This window comes from Haliaeetus albicilla, chromosome 22, assembly GCF_947461875.1.
Source record: "Haliaeetus albicilla chromosome 22, bHalAlb1.1, whole genome shotgun sequence".
NCBI classification, from domain to species: Eukaryota; Metazoa; Chordata; class Aves; order Accipitriformes; family Accipitridae; genus Haliaeetus; species Haliaeetus albicilla.
Genome location: NC_091504.1, coordinates 18,325,736 through 18,350,023, shown reverse-complemented (window position 1 = coordinate 18,350,023; position 24,288 = coordinate 18,325,736). Strand labels below are relative to the sequence as shown.

The 24,288-nt window shown below is 40.1% G+C and overlaps 1 protein-coding gene across 1 annotated transcript; it reads right to left on the bottom strand.

The window, feature by feature from the left end:
• Nucleotides 1-1,206: 1,206 nt before the first annotated feature.
• On the bottom strand, nt 1,207-12,434 carry NPTX2 (neuronal pentraxin 2). The gene is made up of 5 exons (XM_069810170.1): nt 11,836-12,434; nt 10,112-10,328; nt 6,378-6,622; nt 4,765-4,944; nt 1,207-2,841 (listed from the first exon to the last, which is right to left on the bottom strand). Exons 1-5 carry the CDS (start codon nt 12,286-12,288, stop codon nt 2,614-2,616), a joined length of 1,323 nt encoding a protein of 440 aa, XP_069666271.1. The 5' UTR covers nt 12,289-12,434; the 3' UTR covers nt 1,207-2,613.
• Between the last annotated feature and the right edge of the window lie 11,854 nt (nt 12,435-24,288).

The following is a 24,288-nucleotide window of genomic DNA, read 5'->3' as shown; positions in this document are numbered from 1 at the left end:
TCCTACTCAGGTGTTTATTATTAAAGCCAGTGCTAAAGACAGACCTAAGATTGGCAGTGTGCTTAAATAACTCTAAATAAAGACCAGCATGGCCAATTGAAGTGTAAAGACCATCTACTTCCCTAAACCAACAAATTAATCCAAACACTGAGTTAGTGTTTAAAATGATAGACCACGTCCATGCACAGGCTCCTAGCCATACAGGAAAGTGCCTGAGACAATTCCACCATTGCACCTTTTAAGAAGAGTGAAATATGCAAAAGCTATTTCCTGAAAGGGCAGTCCTCAGCACAAAGAACTCTAGACTTCAGTTCCTTCAGTTCATTTTGAAAAAAAGGTGATAAAGAAAGGTGGATTGACTGGAGGGGCTGATGCCTCTGCTGGTCTTCAGCCCACGTGAGATGAGAATTTTGTACTCTCCCTGATGTTAGGACACAGATTCTTTGGATATTGAGGGGTTTCTTTGGTTTTTTTTCTTAGGACAGGGAAAATACTATTGTAAGTCTGGGGGTAGGTGTGGTGGTGGCTGTTTTAAGGCCCATCAGGATGAGAACATTTGAAATCAAGTAGTGTAATGTTTCATAGAAACCTCAAACACTCCATGGCCAGAGAAGGATAAACATTTCTGCCCCAGCTGGTTGTTCTCTTACAGAGAACACTATCAACTTATTAGTTTACCAAGCAGAGCATTTGGTTTACTACCAGACCCCATGGACACTGCACTTTACAACTTGCACCAGTGTAGTGCCTCTGCTGTTGCATTTCAACAAGTCATCTCATCGTTGAACAGTTCTTTTCACAGTGGTTTGTCTACAACCAGTACTTTCACCCAGCCATACTGGTCATACTTTCAGCTTCTCAAAACTGTAAAAATAAATATGAATATAAATTCTGGGTTCCCTCCCACTCCAATGAAACTGCTGTATCCCAGGCCATGCCATAGACTAGCGTCTATGAGTAGTAGGAGGCAGGTCTGAGCCTAAGCTTCAGACACTCCACTGCATCCAAATGTGGAGACCCTCTCCCCAGTGGTGGTTTCATGCACATACACATCCCCCTAAGCAACTTTTGGTTGAAGACTATGATTTAAGACACTTAGGGAATAAAGATAACTCTTACAGGACTGTACTTCTATCAGTCTAGAGAGACAGTAGCTGAACTCATAGCAGCAGTGTCTTGTGTGACTATAAAAGAATTAAAAGACTTATTTTACAGTGCATTTTAATTAAAAGTTCAGTATAAGAATTTTCTTTTAAGAACAGCATACTACATATTAATGGAAATATGTAACTTTATCCTACAAATGGGACTGTCACCATATTATTCTTACAATTCAAACATATGAAAAATAAAATATGATATTTAGCTTTATAAATTTCCCCTCCCCCCCTTTAAATCCTTTTTCTTTTAAATAACAAAAGAATTAACTCTTTCCCAGTACAGTGCATTTGCTATCTGCGAGCCACAAACCAAGTAGTCACATCAATGCCAAGGAAACAGCAACATTGTTTGGAAAATATTGAGAGAAAATGATAAAAAAATATATTAGTCAGCTCAGTGCTTACAGAAGAGACAGTCAACAAGAATTGAAAAACCAGCACATTTTCATATTACATAGGACCATTATAATAACATAGAAAACAGTGCAGAAGACTTATGCTGGAAAAATATAGAGCGATGCTCAGCAAGCAGAAACTGAACTTTGGCACTTGCTCATAAAAAGGCCTTTCAAAGCAAATCAAAACAGAAATTCACTTAATCACAGCTTGTATATTTAAAAAAATAAAGACATTGACTAAAGCAAGAGAAACAATAGAGAAAAGTTTACAAGCCAGGTCACTATGAATTCAGTACATTCAGCCTACAGAAAATACAATCTTTCATCCATCCATCTACGCTGGGATCCTGGCTAGCAAGACAGGCTTTGGGACAGAACCTTTACCTGAAGCATCTCTATTTCAACAGAGCTATGCTGATTATACAGCCCATTTCTTCAAATTGAACTAGAATAGCATGTCTCAAATACATTGCCTCCTTATCGTAAAATAAGGATTTCTAATCTGCAAATTAAAAAGCAAGACCCTTGCACTCAGACAGTGGCTGTTCTGCTCTACCCATAGTTGCACCATAACCACTGTAGTGTAAGGATTAAGTGATTTCTTTAAAAAGGGCTAAAAAAGAATGGCTTCAATTCAAAGGGGAGACGATAGACTGGAAGGAAGGATTCACATGTAGCCTGTTAGTCTTAGAGCTTTGTCAGCACTGCACATTGTTAAAAGGAGGACTGTAGTTAACATGTGCACGGCTCTTCCCTTTCCTGCCAGGACTGATGAACTAAACTCAGGCCTAACCAAAACGCTGCTGCAGGCCAAAGCAAATTTTTGGATCAGGCCATAAGAAAGCAAGGGCAGCTCTAGCCAAGAAGTGCTTCTTTCATTGTCAGGCTCAATGCCCCAAACTAGCAGCTATCTTTGCACTGAGGCAGTTTACTCAATTTTTTTTTATTCTTTTGAGGAGTTAAGATTGGAGAAGGGCAGAGAGAAAAATAAGTGCTTTAGATTCCACAGAACATTGTCCTACTAAAGAGGGCACTTGAATGGGAAACAATTGCAGCTATAAATCTAGCAGACGCTCTTCACATGTCTCCACAGGCCATTTAGTAGCACCTCCAAACACATCAACGTTGTTGTCAACCCAGGGTATGATGTTGCCAGGCATGTTGGTAGAGCAGTTAGCAATATTCATGATGTCTTCAGCTTTTAAGACCCTGTCCCATATATTGAACTGGCTCATCTCCCCAACGAAGGCTTGAGTTGCATCAAATCTTCCTCCTACTGTGTCCTTTAGGCACACAAGAGTTAGGATTAGATGAGAAGGTTATTTCAGCATTTTCTTCTTCAAACTTGAAGACCCTCCCCCCCAGCCACACTGCTAGAATGAGGTGCAGAGCTAGGTCACAGTGATGAACAACTTCAAGTTTCTAGAAGGGCTACTTTGAACAAGATATTCTATGGAACAGTTAAAAGCTCCAATCTGAAATGCACCAAAACAATTCAAACCAAGCAGTAGTGACTGTATACCATCACACAAAGGCTATACATAACTAACCCTGCCCCCAAGCAGTAGAGCAGGAAGGCAGCTTTAAATATTAAGGCTAATTTAGGAGCCATTTTGCAAGCTTGGCACAGGACAACTTCAGCAAGAACTGCATAGATATGTAAGATTACTCCAAAAGCTTTATGGCTATAGATTAAACTGAAACTGCAGCCCTTGACAGTTGTCTGCAGGGCCTGTAAGATGCGATCTTTGGATCTAAATACACAGGCTTCTTCTGGTTGTACCAAATGACTAATTCAAACTGGTGCATAATACTAAAAGTGTTTGCTTGCTCCATCTACTACTCAAGGACAGAAATCACACATTTTGTGTGATCACACTAACACGAAACTGATAGCATAGGATAGAACCACGCATAGTACAGGCAAATGACATGAGAGAGTTACAGAAAAGCTGCCAGCCACTTAATAGTGAGCTGGAGCATCTGCTATGCAGAGTGTATTAGGATTCTGAATTTACCATTCTGTCACTTAAGTCATGGATAAGTATCTACTAAAATCAGTATCAGGACAAAACTAATTTTTCATTGCCCCGTTGTGAGCCTGGGAGTCCCAGAGAAAGGCTATTTCCTGCTACTCATTACAGTATTCTTTTTAGTATATGTATAATCATGCAAAGAACAGGTAGAAAAAAATGTGAAGATAAGAGCCACACAATTCATAGGCAACAGCTTGATGAGATGTTAATCAGAAATGCAAGATTCAAAATCCTTTGGGTTTTTTTTTTTTTTCAGTATTCAAAAAGGACTTATCCTTAACCTCATGAATGCTTTCTGTTGGCAGTACTAATAATCAAACTTTATTAGCATTTGCATTAGGAAAGTTATTTATCTACATCTTTAATGAGAAACCAAATGTCTGATTTAGAGTTTGTCCCTTTGACTTCAGACTCATCTTTAAAGTAGACATCAAATTCTGAATGAGTGACAGACTCTGCTACTCTAAAAATGTGTTACATACTGAAAAGCTGCAGAATTCAGTCTGGACAGAGTTCTCCGTAGCAGGCCAAATTATAGAAGATCCTGATATACACACAAGCACTCCAGTGCCCATAGTTGTTGGTCCCCTCACCCCCATACGCACACTTTCCTTGGTCTGTTCCAGGGCTTGAGGACTAACATTCTTACTATTCTGGGGATAAAGAGGAAAGGAAGGGGGAAAACCAGTAAACTGCTAAGGGGGACACTCAATTTGGCTTCAATTAAAAAGAAAAATTTAAACAAATCAAAGCAATTATACTTGGTCGACTTTCAGCAAGCTCCTTTTTGACTGCTCATAAAACAGTGCTAGCCGATTCTGTCCTTTTCTGTAACTTCAGTGGCCACATTGCTAGTTACCAGCAATCTAGCTCAAAGGATTTAATTTAACGCATTATTCAGATCACTGATGAAGTTGCACACTGTAGCATTCAGAGTGGGAATAGGAATAGCTGCAACATGAATATTCTGAATATTTAGTAAATGAAATGAAATATACCAATGTATGATTGAATTAAGCGTTTGTTGCTTTGTTTTAATCTTTCTGATACTGTCTATACAACAGGACCAAGTGTTTAACAAAGAAATTTTCCCACAGCTGCTGTTCGTTTGGGGAGTTTTAATTTAACTTTTTTTTTTTTAAACCCTGGAACATGCTGTCATTCACTCACCTGTTCCTGACCCAGGATCAGGACACCTCCAGGTTTAATTGGGTGCCAAGGAGCAAGATTCTCCCCAGTGCCAAGCTTCTCTCCATCCTGAAAAGCCTCCCACATTCCATCTCTGGTTGTCCATGTTATACAGATATGATGCCATTTTCCATCACTAATGAAGAGAGGGAGCTGGGCAACCTACAAAAACCAAAGAACAATGCATGTTGCAAACAAAGTCTACCAGTTCAAGCACAACATTTAAAAAGAGACAGTATTTACTCTGTCCTCAGAAGCAAAAATTTCAGAGGCAGAAATTAGTCCACATCTTTCTACTTTGTCCCAGCTCTCCTGTATTCAGGAATACAGCCATGCTTTTTATTCTAGATGTGAGCCTTTGTTTCACCTAGAATCAAGTGAAACAAGTACCAGAGTCTAAGCTGCTATCAGTCCACTGATCCTGCATACTAAACTGTGGCATTTGTTGCTTAAATCTCAGTGCTTAGTCCTAACTTTCCATCCAGTGCTCATGTTGAGTTTCTTTTAAAATCTCAGGTTTGCCTGCACCATTTGCAGTAACAACTCTGACAAACGGATCTGCCTGCTCCCAGTAAAACTTGTGGAAACTGTTAAGCAGGGCTCCAGATAAGAAGGAATTATGATCCTTTAGGAATTTGATCTGAAAACTTGCAACTCCATATAAGACAAGTGCAGTGGGCTATGGAGTAGCTGTGATGTAGGAGAAAGAAAAGCCTCACAGAACATTAATAGTACTGACATAATATCAAAGATAAAAAGTTACTGCTAAAGATAAGCAGACTCAAGTTTCCTTCTCTTCCACAGGCAACTAAAAATAATCAGCTTTTCACTTTTACTGATTTAGGAGGATGCTAAGACTGTTAAAGTCCTTAACTAGCCACATGACTGAACCACCTGTGTCATGTTGTAGATCTGTAAACACCTGATCCCTCAGAGAGCAGGGAGTTACTAGGAAACCTAACTGAAGGTGGAGAGAAAGGAAGTATTTATAATCTGTTTTAATGCCAAGTTTCAATGGGTCTTGCTTTCCTCAAGCCTCATTCTGAAGCTTGCCAGAAACCATCACGGGTATGTAGTAGTGTGAGACAAGTGTTTCTTTTTGTATCTAAAGTCTGAAAAAATTGTATTTAAACTGATGTTCTGTCACTAAGCGTAACAAAATCAGCCACAATTACATGCCTTTTGCTCTCTGTCTTCTGCAAAATTCATTTTAACATATCTGAACTTCTAGGATTAGAGAGACAGAAATACTGCAACTGGCTTAGATCTCACAGGTTTTGCAGTAGCGTGGCTTCAAATACTGCTTCTGTTTCATAAAAAAACCAAGAAGCCAAGATCTGCTTGTAAATTCAGAGGACATGCATAAGTGTGTACAGATCTAAATGTCATGCTGCTTTGTCTCAACACTTTGTTTCGAGTACTTTTATCAACTTGCAACAAACAGATGGACAACAACAGACAAGTAGATGCTACCATCTCAAAGGCCCAGAGCTGGCTTCTCTCAAGAGAGAATGAAAGAGTTACTAGAGAGGTACCAAGGGTTCAGGCCTTATTCTGATTATGTAGACAATAAAGAAGAGTTAGTCAGTTCTCACCTTATCATTAATTAGCAGTTCAATTGGATTATTCCCCCATTCTATGAGGACAATTTCATTAGCCTGACCAGGAACAGCATATGAGAATGGAGTGCCAATTCCAGGAGAAGCACTTGATCTCAACCACAAGCATACAGTAAAAGCATACAGCTCTGGCAGAGTCTTCTTGATCTTCCCATATAAGTAGTTTGTGCGAAGAGGAAGGGAGACTTTGAATTCATCAGGTGACTTAAATGCACTGTTACCTAGAATTACATTGGGGAAGAAAAACCTTTAACACTAAACAAAACAATGTATTTGTAATTCAGGTTAAGAAACAAAATAATTGATATTGAGAATCTTTGGAATTTTAATCACTTTAGAGAGGTAAACACAAAAAAAAATTGAAGCGGTATTACTGAATGTTGATTTTGCAGCACAGAAAAATAGGTTTTATACACATCATGCTATTTACTTAGTTTATTTTTCCTGCTCATTTAGAGCAAAAATATAGACGGCAGAGAACTAATGAGAGACTGTTAAATATTTTCTTCCTTCATTGTTTAGTTCATGGTTGGAGGCCTGCCTATTTCAAACAATTCAAACTGTTTTAAAAGATATTTACTGTTACTGAACCTGGATTCTCTGGTATGCTCATTATTAAAGCATCATAGCGCTTCAAAAATAGTATTTCTTTTCCTACTACTGCTACACAGGGAGCTAGCAGCAGCATCCCCATTTTACAGATAGCAGGCTGAGAAACAGGTTGATGCTCTCCTTTTGGATGGCCAATTTGAAATAGGAAAAAGCTGATATATTCCAGAAAGCAGAGTTAAATTCAGTAGAACAGATTTCTGTCCCGTAGATGAATCAGGAGGTGATCTGAACAAAAACAAAGCTGAAGTTCAAAGTGACCCAAAGAAAAATGCAATATAAAGTTATGAACTATGAAGACATTAGACGTTTGTTTTAATATAAAAGCAGAAAATAGTTTTTTTCTAAAAGATGTGATAAAAACCAGCGAGATATTCCAATTTTTTGTGAAATTGAGAACCCTTAAGACCAAAACGTTCTGAAGTTGCAATACTGTGTATTATATAGTTTGTGTATATTTCTGATTTAGTTGCTTACAAGTAATTTTCTAGAAATATTAAGAAGAGAGAAATCCCACATTGTGCCACAGAATAAAATCCCACAGTTCTGTAGTAGTGTCACCCTCAACCTTTTAGCAACCTGTTCTTCTGAGTCCCACTCATTTCCTTTACTCACATTCCTGAAACAAATTCAATCCCCTTGCCAAACTTCACACTTCAATCCAAATGAAGAGCTGTTATCACAAAAGGTTGCCACAATTCTCATATGGAATTTTTAAACCATTGGCATTCTCTCAGTTCCCATTCTCAGAAGCAACTGAAGTGTTTTGACTGCATTTTTCACAGAACGAGGGGGTGGAAGAAGAAAAAGCTTGTCTGATGCTTGCATCTGTCTTGAGGAACTTCCAGACCAAAAAATGAAATATTCTAAATTCTAAGCAAAAAGCCCCTAGGGTCTTAGGGCTAATGTGGAGCAACCTCCACTAGGCTGGTACAACCAATCTCACATATAAAAAAACCCAAATATACTCCATTAAGAGCATTAGTCACTCTGTGAAAGAGCTTAAGGAAGCAATAATGGTTTGGAAAAGAACAAACAATATTCATCTTTTTTATATTTTTCAGTTTGTTCTCATGACTTGAAAATATCCACAACTCCAAATGATAACAAGATCCTCCTGTTCTGGGCAATGGGCACATGCACAGGATAACACAATCCTTTTCCTAAAGAATCTGAATTATTTTGGGACAAGATGGGCAAGAAATATTGTTATTCTCTTTTCAGATGGAGAAAATATATTTAGACATAGCAAGTGACCTGTTCATGTCTCCAGCAAGCTAGGAATCACATTTAAGCCCACGCACTTAAATGTTGCAGGATTATTCCTCCACCCAGTCCTGCTTTTTAATGCATCATCTATCTACTGCTGTCAGTGGAGACAACCGTTGAAGGAATTACCAGAAGACTTTGGGAATCACAACAGTTGTACAAACTTCAAATTCTTCTGCCCCACTGGTAACTAAAGACAGCTGTCACAACTACAGACTAAAAAAATTCAAAGTTCATAATGTTACCTTATAAAGTTAGGGGTTTTCCTCCATTTATTTAGCCTCAGGGCAATGGGGAGCTTATGACACTCTAGTTAGTTGCTAGGAAGAGATGCTAAACAATATGGCATTTAAAATAAAAGCACAATACAAATACTATTTTCAAGAGGTCAGTTCACTTCAAATATTGTCTGCATTTTATCTACAAAATCATTAATTCTTAGATTATTACCCTCACTTTGATTTGACAGAGGAAACAAAGGCACAGAACAGCTAAACTCCACTGTAATAGACAGCAAATTACACAACTAAAAGAAAGCCTGTGTCTTGGTTCCTGGCCCAAATTCTTCACTTCCCTGGAGACTTAAGACAGCCCTCTCTCCCCACACAAAAAAAATAAAGGTGGGAACAGGCTGTTTTTAACCTAACTAAATTACACATTCTTGTTCTCCTACCACTCCCCTTCTCTTTCTGATGACTTGCTGATATGAGTCACATCTTTCAGAGACAAGGACTAGCAATACTTGCCACATAAGACATTAACAGGCCACTAATTCTCCAGAACTTTAGTTGCAGTTTAGGCTTTATCTTGCTCTCAGAAAACACTAAGTGACAGAGCCAATAGAGGATCTCTTCTGCCTCCTTCCCCTTTCCCCTCCTTCACACTTTTTAAATGAAAAAAATAGATACAATATTACACAAATGGATCCATTAGGTTGCATTTTAAAATTCATGAGATATGTACGTTTGCACCATTTTGAAAGCATGTCCATTAAGCTGCTTTTAAGCAGAGAGCCTATTCACCTTGGAAAATCATTTAAGGATTGGGCAGTGATATTTCCTGGTACTCTAGTCCTACACAGTCCACTCTGTAGGTGTATATAGTGAATACAGAAAGATAGTTCTGTTCTTTGGCTCATTTCCATGGGCATTTGTAATTCAAATAAACAGACTCTACTCAAGCATAGAGATCTCAGTAATAATTAATCTAAGTATCTGAATAAATGACTAGGATTAAGAGAGTGTCCCCCAGTGGCACATTGTGTAATCTACTGTAAACTCTAAAGGCTATATGCTTGGGATAGGACACAATTCAAGTACCTGCAGTTACCCAATGTCATAACCAGCAACAAAAGAAAAGCCCACCAGAAATACTTCCAAAGCAGCAGGAAATGGTTCTGGTATAAAATGCCATTCATTACATCAAAGGCAGTTGTGCTAATTACATTTAGCCCATATGATTTTCAGTCCAAATAAAGGCAGGCAGCTTTACTTAGACATTATCTAGCTATTTACCTGACACCAGTATCATACTTCTTCCTATTTCTACTTACCTCCTTATAGATCTTTTCATCCCACAAACACTCAGAGTTTCATGTTAACCACCCACATATGCCAAATTAAGAGACAGAAATCCAAAGCCATACAGAGACCTGTCAAGAAGGAAGCCTGTGACAAAAGGAAAAAGGGAATCCAAGTATTTGCACTGTCACCTACTACTTAGTCCAGTGCCTTAACTCTCCCTCAAGGCCCACATTTAGACTACTGCACTAGAAGGAGGGAGTAAACAAAATTAATCAGCATGGGGAAGCATTTAGATTCTGTGCAGATTACCTTTTTCTAGTTCAGACACTCTTTCTAGCAATGCGTTCAAGGCTGTCTCTGTCTTCTGCCGATGGGCTGACGTCTCATTATGAAGCAAAGACTTTTCATCCTCAAGCTCAGCCACTTTGCTCAGGAGTTGGCGTTCCAGGTCTCCAAGCCTCCGCTGAAGCATCTCTCGGAGGTCATTAGGCAGTGCTGCATATGACACGTTGGCTCGGAGTTGGTGCTTTAGGGGAAATGAGAAGAAAAGGAAAATTGTCATTTCTAAAACAGAAACTGTGAAATGCAGATATGCTCCTGATTCAAAAGGAAGAAAGCAAGATCACCGAGTTCTCCACCAAGTACAAAGGAAGCATTGCTTTTTAGCACTTGTCATGTTTAGTGCTTTTATCAGCACTATAGCTAAACAGGTCCTGAAACAAAAGGGCACTTCTGTTAGAGGCTTCTAGCATTTCATATGAAGGAGTCTTCATACATTTAAGTTCAATAAAATCAATGTAGGGAGCCAGGTCTGATGCACTTCCATTAGTATGGGTACACGTGGCACATTAGTCAATTTTTGCTTTACTTACTGCAAGTGACATTGCCAACGTAAGTAAACAGAAAAACTATTTCTTTTTAAATAAAAAATTAAGCTACTTTGAAAGCAAATTTACCAAATGAAAGTTTCCTCAGGTTTGATTTGCAGAGTAAGGAAGTCAGATCCTCTTTCGATCAACTGTAAGTCTTAGCCAGTGAAAGTATTTTTATTTAAATTGGAAAAAAAAAAAAAAAGAAAAAAGAAAGCCCCACACTCTTTCAGATAACACTGGTATCTTTAAGGATACTACAAAACCAACAGTTCCACCTACCATTTTATTCTAGTGGAGTTTCTCTTCTACAACCCTAAAAAAAATGCCTCAGAAAGACAGCAACAGTAATAAAAGGATGTTACGCTACCAGATCATTCAAAACTGTAATTGAAAAACAGCCCAGAGTGTTTAGACCTCTCAGAATATTAGGAAGCTACTCGCCATCCTCACATCACCACTGACTGTTTGGAGGACAGCAGGAGGACACGCATGTAGCTCTCAGGGTGTGGAAAGCAAAACAACATCCAGCACGATTCCTGTGGGAATACTCTCTATAAAATATTTCCATGAGTGCCACTCAACCACAGGCACTGTCCACAGCCTCATGGAAATCACTTATCGGTGGGCTTAGACCAAATCCCCTTTCTATTCACAGGCATACAGAATCAGGTTCTTTTTATTCTGTATCAGCTCTAAATACATGATCTTATCTTCACAATCTGCCCAACACAATCTCCTCATTACCACCGGTCTGTTCAGCACCATATGCCAAGGTCTTACTGCCCAAGACGTCAGCTTTATACCTCAAACCCCACAAAGTCACATTCCCAGAAAGAGAGATTTAGACATATTAATACAGAAACTAAGCCAGTGACAAGCAGGAAAACCATAATGTCCCCCCACGCAGCGGGGGAACACATTCACAGGGGAGCCCTTCAGGTTTTTCACCATTAAAGCGAGCAGATAAGTAATCAAGAAAACCAGACAAGCCAACGAAGCAACTCGCTCCCAGGGCTTGACCGGTTTGGATTTACCTCCGTCAAGATTAAGCGCACTAGCTGTGTTCACCCAGCGGTCCAAAGCCACTGTTACACGTTAAGTCGTCCCAAGTTTCTAAGCGGGCGGGCGGGGAGGCTGGCCCACCCCGCGCCCCGGCCCTACCTCCAGGCTCTCCAGCCGGTCCTTCAGAGTCTGCATGGTGCGGCTCAGCTGGTCGATGACCTGCGCCGGGTCCCGCGGCAGGTCGCCCATGGTGTCCTTGCCCTTGCCCAGCTCCTTCTTCCACGTTCCCGTGGCGGACTTGCCGTCGGCGCTCTCGCAGCGGCTCAGCTTACCGGTGAGCTCCCGGATGGCCTCCCGCTGGCTCCCGATGGTCTCCTTCTGCTGCAGGACGGTCTCCCGCAGCTGCAGCACCGTGGCTTTCAGCTCCTCCTCGGGGGGCAGCGCGCCGCCCTGCATGGGCACCGGGGGCAGCGGGCAGCCCGCGCCGGCGGCGTCCAGCGGCAGCGAGGTGCACACGAAGCGGCTCCCCGGCGGGCTCTCCTGGTCCCCCGCCGCCGACCCCCGGCCGCCCGCGGCTAGGGCGAGCAGGAGCCCGGCGATCACAGCCAACATCCCGGCTGGCGAGGGGGGGCGACGGCTCGGAGGGGACACCGAGGGGCGGGGGGGGGGGGGGGCCGAGCCGGCCGCCGCGGCTGACGGGAGGCCGATCCCGCCGCCGCCCCGTCCCGTCAGACTCCTCACACCGCTCCCGCCTTCGCCGCCGGCCCGCGGCTTATATAGGCAGGGCGGGCGCGTGGCGGAGGGGGGGGGAGGAGGGGAGGGGGCGCCGGGCTCGCGCCGCGCGCGCTGGTTGGCCGCAGCCGGCGCTGACGCCGCGCGGTCCCGGGGGCCGAGGCGGCGCGGGGGGAACCGGCCGGCCCGGCGGGAGCGGCGGCGGGGGGGGGGGGGGGGGGGGCGGGGGGGGCGGTGATCCGGGCTGGAGGGCAGCCCGGCGGGTCTCCAGGCCGGCCTGCGGCTCGGAAGCGGCGTCGGAGCGGGCGGCTGAGGGCTTACGTCCGCTCGGGTCCTGGAAACCGGCGAGGATGCGAGCTGCGCAGCCTTCCCCCCCCCGGCAGCCTGTGCCTCCGGTCCAGCGTCCCCACGGGGAACAAGCTTCACCCTGTGGCCGGTGCGAACCTGTCCCGCTTCAACCTGGACACCCGCTGTCCCTCGTCCTCCCACCGCACGCCCCAGTGAAGGGCCTGGCTCCGTCCCGATGATCTCCTCTGCCGAATTCGCTCCAGCCGGTCCGTGTCTGTCTTGTATTGGGGGGTGGGGGGTGTCAAAACTGGAATACCCCGTATCTGGACGTGACCCGACCAGTGCCAAGCAAAGGGGATCATCGCTTCCCCTCGACTGACGGGCTACGCTCCTGCTAACGCAGCCTGGGATACCGCTGGCCTGGGCCAACTAGCTATTTGAGCTGAAAGATAATGTTGTCACAAAATCGAGATACAGTTCCAGTTATAGATCAGTATTCAAATTGGTGATGGAGGGGGAAGGGACAGGGACATTTTGAGAAGGAGCTTCAGAAATTAGTTTTCTAGAGTACCATAAGACTCTTGTTGGACCCCAAGACCATTCTGGTTTTAGCTATATTGTTCATGGTATCCAGTATTTTTAACGCTGATCACAATTACTTTATAATCCATGAAGGCTTGTGCATTTTTCCAAGTGCCATGAAAACATCAACCGAACAGTTCTTGCAAACTTCTTACGCATATGCAATGAAAACTGTTAGCTCTACTGGAAAAAATAGAGAAACAATTTCCTTATGCATCAGCAGAGGCTGCTCTTAGGACTCTAAAACCTTTGAGTAGAATTTTAGATTTTTAGAAAGGTTATCTATGGAAATTAAAAACATTTCACCATAGGGCAAGTAGCTCTTACTATGAAATACATAACTTTTTTAATAATGATGAATAAAAATAAGGAATAAAGAATATGTAATTGAAAAGATTTTTTAGCTCTTTTTCAGTCAACATGTGATCTGCTTTGTTACAGAATGAGTTAGCAAGTTTCAAGGAGTGTGTATTACAGCGATAGTTAATTCTGATTGTTTCGTGAAGTCCAGTTCATTGGTTCAACTCCTCCAGCAATGTCCCGTTTGAAAGTCATGTCAGTCAAAGCCAACTGCAGACGCTGTTAAGCCACGCCAAGTGAGAGATGCAGCTCATATTGCTTATTCAAGGGGAGAGAACACAGAGGACGGACAGAGTTCAATAAGCAACCAGAAGCTCCGATTTCTGTCTGAACTCCTTTTGTCTGGAGAGCAGGTCTCAAGAGACTGTACTACTTCCTGGCTGAATGAAAAAGACGTACCCACTCCAGTACAGAGGCTCTGACTAATTCCTGGTTAGACATTTAATTCCCATTGAAATCAACAAGATATCATTGCTTAATCATTTTGCTGATTAAAATTCTGGATGCTGCAACAAGGAGGACCATGCACATACACTAGGAACAACTTGTCTGTCAACACAGTGTCTTTCCAGTCCATGCAAGTCCAAGAAATGTTAAAGCCTACATGCAATAACATACCAAAATTTTTGCTCTACATGTAAGATGATTCAGTCACATTATAGCTCATTTCTCCTGAATGCCATGTGAAGCAGGACGAAAAAACTTAATAAAATAATTGTAAAATGCTGGGTTTGCCTGTCCTTAAGGCCTGTCACCCTACTGTAGGGCAACAGTAGTCTTATTGCTATTATACAGCTTGATTTCATCCTCTATAATATGAATTGTGATGGTACCCTATGAAAATGACCTCACATTACTTAAAAATAAACTTCAAAATCCTGATGCCGATTTTAAAACCCACTTTACAATTCAGAGCTATTCCCAAACAGATTTTGACTCAACGCATGACAGTGAGAAAGGCATTGCTTCTTTTTAAATTCAAGCAATGTATAGTTTGAAGGTTTTCCTTAATTATAGATAGATTTTTGTCATAATCTCTTATTCAGGCAAGCTGAGAAGTAATACAAGCAGCAGCAAGCAATAAACATCTGACTTCCAAAGTTCTGTAAGGTAGATGGTGGCAAATTGCTCATGACAACAAAAGTATTGTCCTTTATTGGTATACTGTTTCTTTTTGACAGAGGAGGTCAGTAAAGCAGGAAAAAATCCCAACAAAGACACTTAGAAATGTCAGTTACCACGCAATGGGGGCATAAATGTGGAGGAAGGGCAGATGGACATGGAGAAAGGCAGGTATTATCCATGGTCCTTAACATCCTTCTATGGTACTTCAGTGCTTTCCAAAAGGAAAAAAAACCCCAAACAACACAAATTACCCCACTTTACCCCACTTCCAGATTCTGAGACCTAAATTTAATGCATGCAATAATTTCGTGAAACACTGATTGTGACTGCAGCCAGTGTTTTTTCACGTTGAAGGCCATATCAGTCTTCTTTTTGAATGACTAGCATGCAGCAGTACATTATCATAAATAATAAATCATTAAAAAATTGAGAAAGTCTATAATTGTTACACCAATATATTACATGTTAAGGCATAAGCAAACTGAATACTTGATAATTTGAGATGTTTAAAAAAGGAGGGGGTTTCTTCCTTATGACCAAGATGAACAGTTCATAGGCACAGTGACTATATTCCACTGTAGCATAAAAGTTGATTGGGGTAGAGCGGGAAGCACAGCAAGGACAAATAACTTACTATTGCGTTTGAGAGGTTTTTAAAACTTCCTGGCTCTGTGGCTGTCAGGCAGCCTAGTATCTCTGCAGCCCACAGAATGCATTTTTAATTTTTAATTTAACTTCGACAGTTTCTACTGCCTTCAAAAGGGCTTTATTCTCTTTGGAAACAGCATTTGCATGCTAGCTGCTATCTGTCTTTATCTTTGATGCGCAACTGTAATATCTAATACTGGAACTTCAATACGTATGTAAAATGCATTTGGATTCTCAATAATATAGTTTTTGTGTTTAAGATGAAGGTCTGGGATTCAGGAGATCTGACGTAAAACTTTGCTAACACACTTCTGTCTGGCCCCTATCACTAACACAATCTTGCAAAAAATTCTAGATAAATTAGGAGACTGTGCCTAATTTTTAAAGTGTAGCTTAATCACATGAAAGGCAGTGTGCAAGTGACTTTAGATGAAAGACAGGCTTCTTATTCTTTTTGATACTTTGGTTTTGTTCCACTCATTATTGTCCAGATGTTCAGTGAAATATTGGCCTAATTATTTGAAAGGCTCAGCTTAGCCTAGACCTACAGATCCAGGTTTAGATCCTTTTTATAAGTGATTTTGGGTCTTGCTGTAATGGAAGTTAAGCATTTAACTGCCTAGTGAAATTTTCAAAAGTGCTAACTGTCCAACTTTGGCAGTAAGTACATAAATTTTACAGCCTGGCCCTAGGGACATTTGAAAAAATTATCTTTCATTTCTCTACACCTCATTTCTCAGTTTATAAAATGAACATACTATTCCCTTTCCTCTCTAGCCTTCCTCAGATTATAAACTCTCACCAGGCAGAAACTGCCTATTCCTGTATCGCACATCACAATGGGACATAGTCTCACCCGATGCTTATTATTTGTATCAGAGTAGTGTTTATATTAGCTAGGTTATACTAGTTTATTTAATCCATTTGCTTCTAAGAAAATGCTACTTGGTCTGCCATTTACAACTCCCAGAAGTTAAAAAAAATAATATTAATTTGAGTAATGCATCACTTCATCAAAAAAGACCAATTTCACTTGTATCATAACAAGTCTAGCAAAACTATAGAGCTTTTCACCAGCAGTGAAGCCTGAAATGATGAACTTCGTTCAGTATCCTTCTTAACATATTTGCTGAAGTAATCAGATATGAACACACTCTTTACTTAATCTTTAATATCAAGTCTACTTCTGACAGCATAAGAGTCTCCTGGCTACTGATTAAAGATGTGCCACAAAACTGAACTCCAAAATTTGTAAGCATGTTTCAAGAAACTTGGTATCTGGCAAGTGTTAGTATCAAGAAACTTAGGGGGGAAGAGAGCCAATTAACCAGTTACAGGAAAAGAAATATGAAACTTGGGTTTGCCTACAGAAGTTAAAAGTCACAGCATCCAGGGATATTGCAGCATGAGGATTTTGTTCAACGTACTTTAGATGTTCTTATTATTCCTATCTATAGCTTTTATGGATAAAGTACAGATAGAATATTAGAAGAAACCAATCATTAAGAGATTCAATCATTTGAAATGATTGAAATTATTGAAATCTTTCAATAATTTCTTTCCATATCCTAGGCTGTTCTATGATAACCATAAATGAAAAATGTATTCCCTTTTAAGTCAACAGGATTTTTGCCATTGATCTCAATAAATTCAGAATTTCTCTAGATCATCTAAATGATACATTACTTTTCTGACAATTGTTAATTAGGATGATCTTCCTTCTAGGAGAAGGAAAACAGAACTTACTGTAGAGGTACTCACTGTAAAAAGTTAACATTGTCAGAGAGATTCACTGCAGGAACTTTCAAAGAACATCAGATACCTGAAAGAGAATTTACTGCCTCCAGCATTCTCATATGCTGCTGATGACTAAAGGACAGGAATAGGAGACTTTTCCAGGAATACACACAAGCTGCCTATCACCCTGATACTAATCATCAACCAGTAAAACAGCCACTGCAGGACCTATTATGTTCCTGGTACTCTACAGATATTTAGCCCAAAATGCCAGGCTTAGAAATACCTTCCAGAAGTGAAATAGGTTTGTTGCATGGAACAAACCCTGAGACCTTCACCTTCCTTACTCAATTCTTATTAATGCATATCTCCCTCAAGTTTGAAGAATTTTGCCCAATTCCAAGTGCAATACAAACCCCAGAATTTGGCTAGAGATATGCAAAATACATGTCAATATATTTGAAAGTCTGCATATATATATGTCCTGGTTTCAGCTGGGATGTAGTTAACTGTCTTCCTAGTAGCTGGTACAGTGCTATGTTTTGAGTTCAGTATGTGAAGAATGTTGATAACACTGATGTTTTCAGTTGTTGCTCAGTAGTGTTTAGACTACAGTCAAGGATTTTTCAGCTTCTCATGCCCAGCCAGGGCACCTGACCCAAACTGGCCAACAGTGTATTCCATACCATGGGACGTCCCATCTAGTTTAGGAACTGGGAAGGGGGGGGCAGGGATTCGCCGCTCGGGGACTGGCTGGGTGTCGGTCGGCGGGTGGGGAGCAATTGCCCTGCACATCATTTGTACATTTCAATCCTTTTATTACTACTGTTGTCATTTTATTAGTGTTATCATTATCATTATTAGTCTCTTCTTTTCTGTTCTATTAAATCGTTCTTATCTCAACCCAGGAGTTTTACTTCTTTTCCTGATTTTCTCCCCCATCCCACTGGATGGGGGGGAGTGAGTGAGCGGCTGCGTGGTGCTTAGTTGCTGGCTGGGGTTAAACCACGACAATATAAAATATACTGCAATGCATAAAATGATTTTACATGTTCAGAACTGGCTATTTATTGCTCAAGTTTCTTTTCAAAATTCTTAGTCCACTTAGATTTGGTGTTTTTGCAAAATAAGATGCTACTGTGAAAAGACCTAATATTGCACTTCTTTCTGTAGCAAATGAGATGCATTTCCTCTCTACTACTCCATTAGCACCACTTCCCACATGGACTATAGCTTTCAGTGCAGTAGCTGTGATACACAGTTATTAAACTCCATTTCAGATGCCTCAGTGCTTTGCACAAGACCAGGATGAATTACCGCCTGTTACACCTCCAAATACTGCAGTATGGATAATTACTACAGTCCACATTTGGGCCTGCTTTGGTGGGTTTCTAGAGTCAACAAGCTTACATGAGTCCTGTGAAATCGTTTTAGTCTTACAAACTTTAAAGTCCAGTAGAAGGTGAATAGTTTCCCTGTTGCTGGCCGGGAAATTGTGTCCTTTGACCAGATGGTTCACTGTTGTTATGGTATTGGAAAGTTCTGTTTTCTTTCTACGATATCGTTACATAAACCACAAATACATGTTTATATCAGTCATTTATATTACTGCATGTGTGTACTAGATGCACACATGCATTCGCATACATATGTTAAATTAAATATATTTTTGCAGTCACCACGCCAGAAATAATACACACTTGGATTTAGAGCTAGAATTCACAGAATAGAATGTAACGTACCCACCTTGTGACAAAGAAAGAAAGAAAAGAATACATGAGAGATTAGAAATCCAGGACAAAAGGCAGAACAACTTTCAGTGCCTTTCCATTAGAGAACATTACTATAGAAGAAGCTCAGTCTTTCATGTCGGTGAGTTAGTTTTTCAATTCTGTCAGAAGTGGAGTGATAACCTTGAGTTCTCCCTACAGGGATTTCCCTCCTCCTCTCACTATTTTTGTGTCTCATTCTGTGGCTGACAATTAGAAATGCTATTATGTCTTGACCCATACGACATGTGAAATGCCAAAGCACCTGCTGTTCTGAGATGATGTTAAGTCACCTCAGTAGGTTTCATCTCAAGTTCTAATGAGTGTGACAAAGTAACAATCCATGGAGAGGCTCCATAGAGTTCTGGTAGGCCAAGGAAAAAAAAAAAGTCATTGTCCGTGGAGATAGTTTTTTTGCAAGAAACTAGAATGCGAACAGATGGAAGAAGATTGACACAAGAAAATTACAAAATAAAGGGTTATGTAATTTTCGCTAAGGATTCTGCACCAAGTATGTTTCAGACAAAACACCTGGGGCTAGGCTGTAGATTTGATAGCGGATCTGAAGATTCGTTTATTTACACCAGCAGTTAGATTGTGAAGTATTTTGGCTTTACTGTAATCAACAGCAGCTCCACTATTGACCTGTGTAGGGTATTTCATCCCGTGGCTCTGGTAAGGTTATTTGCACTGAGAGGTACCTGTGCGTGAGAAGAGTTAACCAGCCCAAATCTTTTCAGATTGTAATTGTCAAAAATGCATTTACTTGTCATTGTACTAACTCTATTTGGCCAGGCTGCAATCATATTTTCAGAGGGGTAGATCTAAATAAACTTGTTTGATTTTAAAGCTCATAACAGATTTACCTTACCCTTCCTGCCACTTGCCCAGTTCCATTTTGATTTAACCTGTTATCTTTTCATCATTTAAGATTACAAAATCTTTGGGGAAGTGACTGTCCATTTTCTATATGTTTTATAGTACCCAGCTAACTCCCCACTAACATAAAATACAAATACTCAGAATTGTAATGGTATTATCCCCATCTATATTTTCATTATCTAAGACCTGAATTCACTGGTAATTTTCTATTTAATTGCTTTGTTCAGTATCTTTCACACAGTATGCCATCATGAAATGATGTCACACACTACCTTTCTTTCTTTGCAGACCGATGGATGTTCATTAGAAAACGTATACCAAAATAGCAGTAATGCAATGTAAAAATTTTCAATACTTTGCATTTAAGAGGTTAGCAATAGTTTAAGTATTATGAAATTAATGGCATTAAGGTAATTCATTTGTGAAACAGATGCCACTTCAATGTTTTCGTTCTATAATGCATGTAAAAAATTTGCAGTTGCAAATTACAGAGATTTCATTTTCAAATAAAAAGGAAAATATTTTGCCCATAAATCCTTAATCTTCAGCCTGTGAAAAATATCGCGGACTATGAAAAAGCATGTTCTACATCCTTGCTGTGCCTCAGCCAGTCTGAACAAAGGTCTAATGAGTTTGTGAATAGTGTGAAAAAATCACTGATTTTCTGACTAGCTGACTGTAGGGCAGGAAGAAATCCTATTCGGCTAGGTTTGATTGAAACTTGAGTTAACTGTCAGTGCCCACACAAACCGGAAAAATAGGATTAAAGGCCAAAGAGATATTAACAGTAGACATGTTGTACATCTGCTTTGACAGATGATTTTCACACTTCACAGGTTTAACTAAAGATCACTTTCGCAGCAGTTCTTATGAAGCTAAACCCCTTCTAAATGAAATTATTAAAAAACAGCTGAGGATTAAACATCAAACTCTAAGCTCTCATAAAACTATCCAAAATGTTGATAGTAATGATAAACAAAGATAAAGTAGAGCACTTACTTACATACAAAATTTCAAAATAATTAGATGTCTATACATCAAAATCCAATCAACCTGCCTGTACAATGCTAAGAGCCTTAATCATCAATTTATTTCACTAACTCTGTGAATCTTTAAGCATACACCAAACTAATTTTTATCTGTGATTATGTAAGTACAATATGATTTCATAGCCTGTTAAAATTGTAAGGATGAGACTGAAAGAATCACTTCAGCTTCTTTCTGCTTGTAAAATGACTGCAACCAGATACCTTCCAAAAATTATGAAGTTATCCAGCACATGCAAGCTTATGTATGATGCTGGTTTAGTCTGGATCAATGGCAATAATTCAATGCAGAGCCATTGAGCTACCACAGTCAAGTAAGTCAAGGGATTTCTTTTCTGTTGTTTGATCTGATAAAGGGCTTAGTGTCAGAGCTGCTCAAGGAAATGCTACAAAACCAAAACTGTAACTTCAAATCCTGATCCTGGGTTGTGTGCCAAAGACCACACTCAGTCAGAGCAGTGGCCAAAGAGTACTTAGCTGTTTGAGCTGGGAAGTCAAAGGTACCAGGCACGGTAGTGTGCCACAAGTTACAGATGTGCCTAGCTTGATGTGCCATCACCATGCTGTGAAGAGATGAGTTAAATTCTTAAAAGCAGGAGGAGATTTTGGAATCTCTTGCCTACTATATGAAGAAATGGCAAATATTTCTTTTTCTGCAAGAATATTTTCAACCTTTTTGTAAGTGCCACAAATATTAGGCTGCAATAATATTTACTAATTTGCATCCACATTTAATTTTTAGTGTCATCCTGTCATACTTACATAAAATATTGTTTATGAATGAAAGCCCCTAAAGGGAATATTCTAAACATAAAGGGAAAAGTAAAGGGAATGTTCTTAAAATCTTGTCTGACTTACTTGTCACTGCACTACAACTCAAGAGTTGTGCTTTATAACATACTGCATTGGGCTCAATCACCAAGCTCGTTCCTCCATTTTCCAAGCTAAAAGATAGAGTTAATGCAGCAGTGACGAAACTAATTGCTGGGAAAAGCAAACATCTTCTTTTCTGATGATTAAGGAACCCTTGTTAAAGGTTGTAATATTTCTGCTTAGTCAGAAAGATAGTTCAAGTGTGGAATTAGTTATTGGTAACTGTTTTTTTTTACTTTTTTCTCCTAGATAGATTTGATACAAGTTCTTGATGTTTAGCATATACAAAGATAAAGTAAAACAGAATAACAAGTGTAAGCACTGCTCCAGAGCAAGGCAGAGGGAGGGAGCTCTTGTGAATGAGGTTCATTACAAAACCAGATCTGCTTCACAGTTTCCCTCCAATTGCTGTAAAGGCAAGATTTGTATATCATTGGTGAATGGAGCACTGGGACTCTTGAATAAATGGCTTGATCTTTATCATAAGTGTAACTTCGATAAAAAAAGGATTGCTGAGCAGCAACCAGAGTGCTCCAGATTATGACAAATAGATTATTCCAGTAAGAACCACTTAAAAAGCAACTGCCATCAAGACTTTTTATCTACAGCACAGTTCGTTGTGGCTGCTAAGAAGGTTGGGCAATATTTATGAGGTATTTAGTAACATAGAGGAAATATCACAGCTCAAAATTCAGAGTCTTAACAGGTATATACTCTCACTTTAACATTATTCTCCTAAGCCATTGTTTTCATTATTGCAGATGTTTATTTTCAATTTGATCAAAAATCATGAGTACTGCCAAATGGGATAATAATGTCCAGAGCAACCATGTAAAAATGGGAGGTGTATTTATCTCTGAACTGTACTCATTCAAACTCAGTGAATACTCACACGAGTACGAGCCCCTGAGTTAGCATGCCGTAAGTCACCACTCCACAGGATAGAGCTGCCTAGTCTAAGGTCAGCTCAGCAGTTCTTGTACCTAAGCTGAAATCATAGCTTAGATCATTTAGTAAGATACATTGTTTTATAATATGGTTTATTTACCTAGTGCTCTTCATTCAGAAGCAGTCCAGTCTTCTAAAAATAACTCAGTATATTTTATATATTTCTCAACAGATGTTGAATGAACTTAAACACACATCATAAGAAAAGCAGGGTAGCTCCAAGCTCAGCTGGGCAAGAGAAAGAGTCCCTAATTTGTCTGAAGCTAGCCTGGAGTATCTGGAAGCATTTGTTGAGCGAGGTTTAAAATTTCAAGTACTATTTAAAAATCACACATGAGAAAATTATTTTGGAATAATCTGTTTCACAGGATACAAGCTGATGTATTGTAGGTGCATTACTGAACTGTCAGAAAGTACTGAGCGTACTGCAGTGGCAGCCTCTAATTAATCCATTGAGTACCATTAATCCAACTGCCGATGTGTGTGTATTGCTTGCATAACAAATACTTTGGAAACAGCACCTTGCATTTGAGCATAATGATGTGTCCTGGTTTTGGCCAGGACAGAATTCATTTTCTTCCTAGTAGCTGGTTGGCTGTGTTTTGGATTTAGTATGAGAATAATGTTGATAACACACTGATGTTTTCAGTGGCTGCTAAGTAGTGTTTATACCAAGTCAAGGATTTTTCAGCTTCTCATGCCCAGCCACTGAGGAGGCTGGAGGGGCACAAGAAGTTGGGAGAGGACACAGCCAGAACAGCTGACCCAAACTGGCCAAAAGGGTATTCCATACCATGTGACATCATGCCCACTATATAAACTGGGGGGAGTTGGCCTGGGGGCGTGGATCGCTGCTTGGGAACTAACTGGGCATCGGTCAGTGAGTGGTGAGCAACTGCATTGTGCACCACTTGTTTTGTATATTCTCATTCTTTTATTATTGTCATATTGTTATCATTATTATTATTTTCTTCTCTTCTGTCCTATTCAACTGTCTTTATCTCAGCCCACAAGTTTTACTTTTTTCCAATGCGCTTCCCCATCCCACTGGGTGGGGGGAGTGAGCGAGCGCCTGTGTGGCGCTTAGTTGCCAGCTGGGATTAAACCACAACATGATGTGACTGCATGTGATACCTGGTATAATTTTAATAGGGCGTGTTTGTATTTGAAAGCCAATATATATCATATTAAGGGGGCATATATTTTGCACATTAGCTTTCTGGAGAACAATTTTCCACATTTAATTGAAACCCCTTTACACTTCTGTTAATTTGTTAACTCTTCTATACACAAGTCTTATCTGGAATTCATGCTCTACTTGTGATTTTCTTCTTCCTGACCATTCACTGGTGTCATGCAGTATCATTTATCTGTCAACTCTCCTCATCCCCACTGACTTATTCATGGGTCATTTTTAGAATTTTCTTCCAAATTTTTAGCATCATAAATTTTACTCATCATGACAAAGATATGTTTTCTTTTTCTTGTTGACAGGATGAAATTTATAACATCAAATCTTCCCTGTGGATACTGTATCTTACAGAGACTATTGTGCTTACAAAGGTTATGCTGTTATTTTTTTGGTGAACATTCCCACTCATAAATCCTGTTGTCTAGAATAT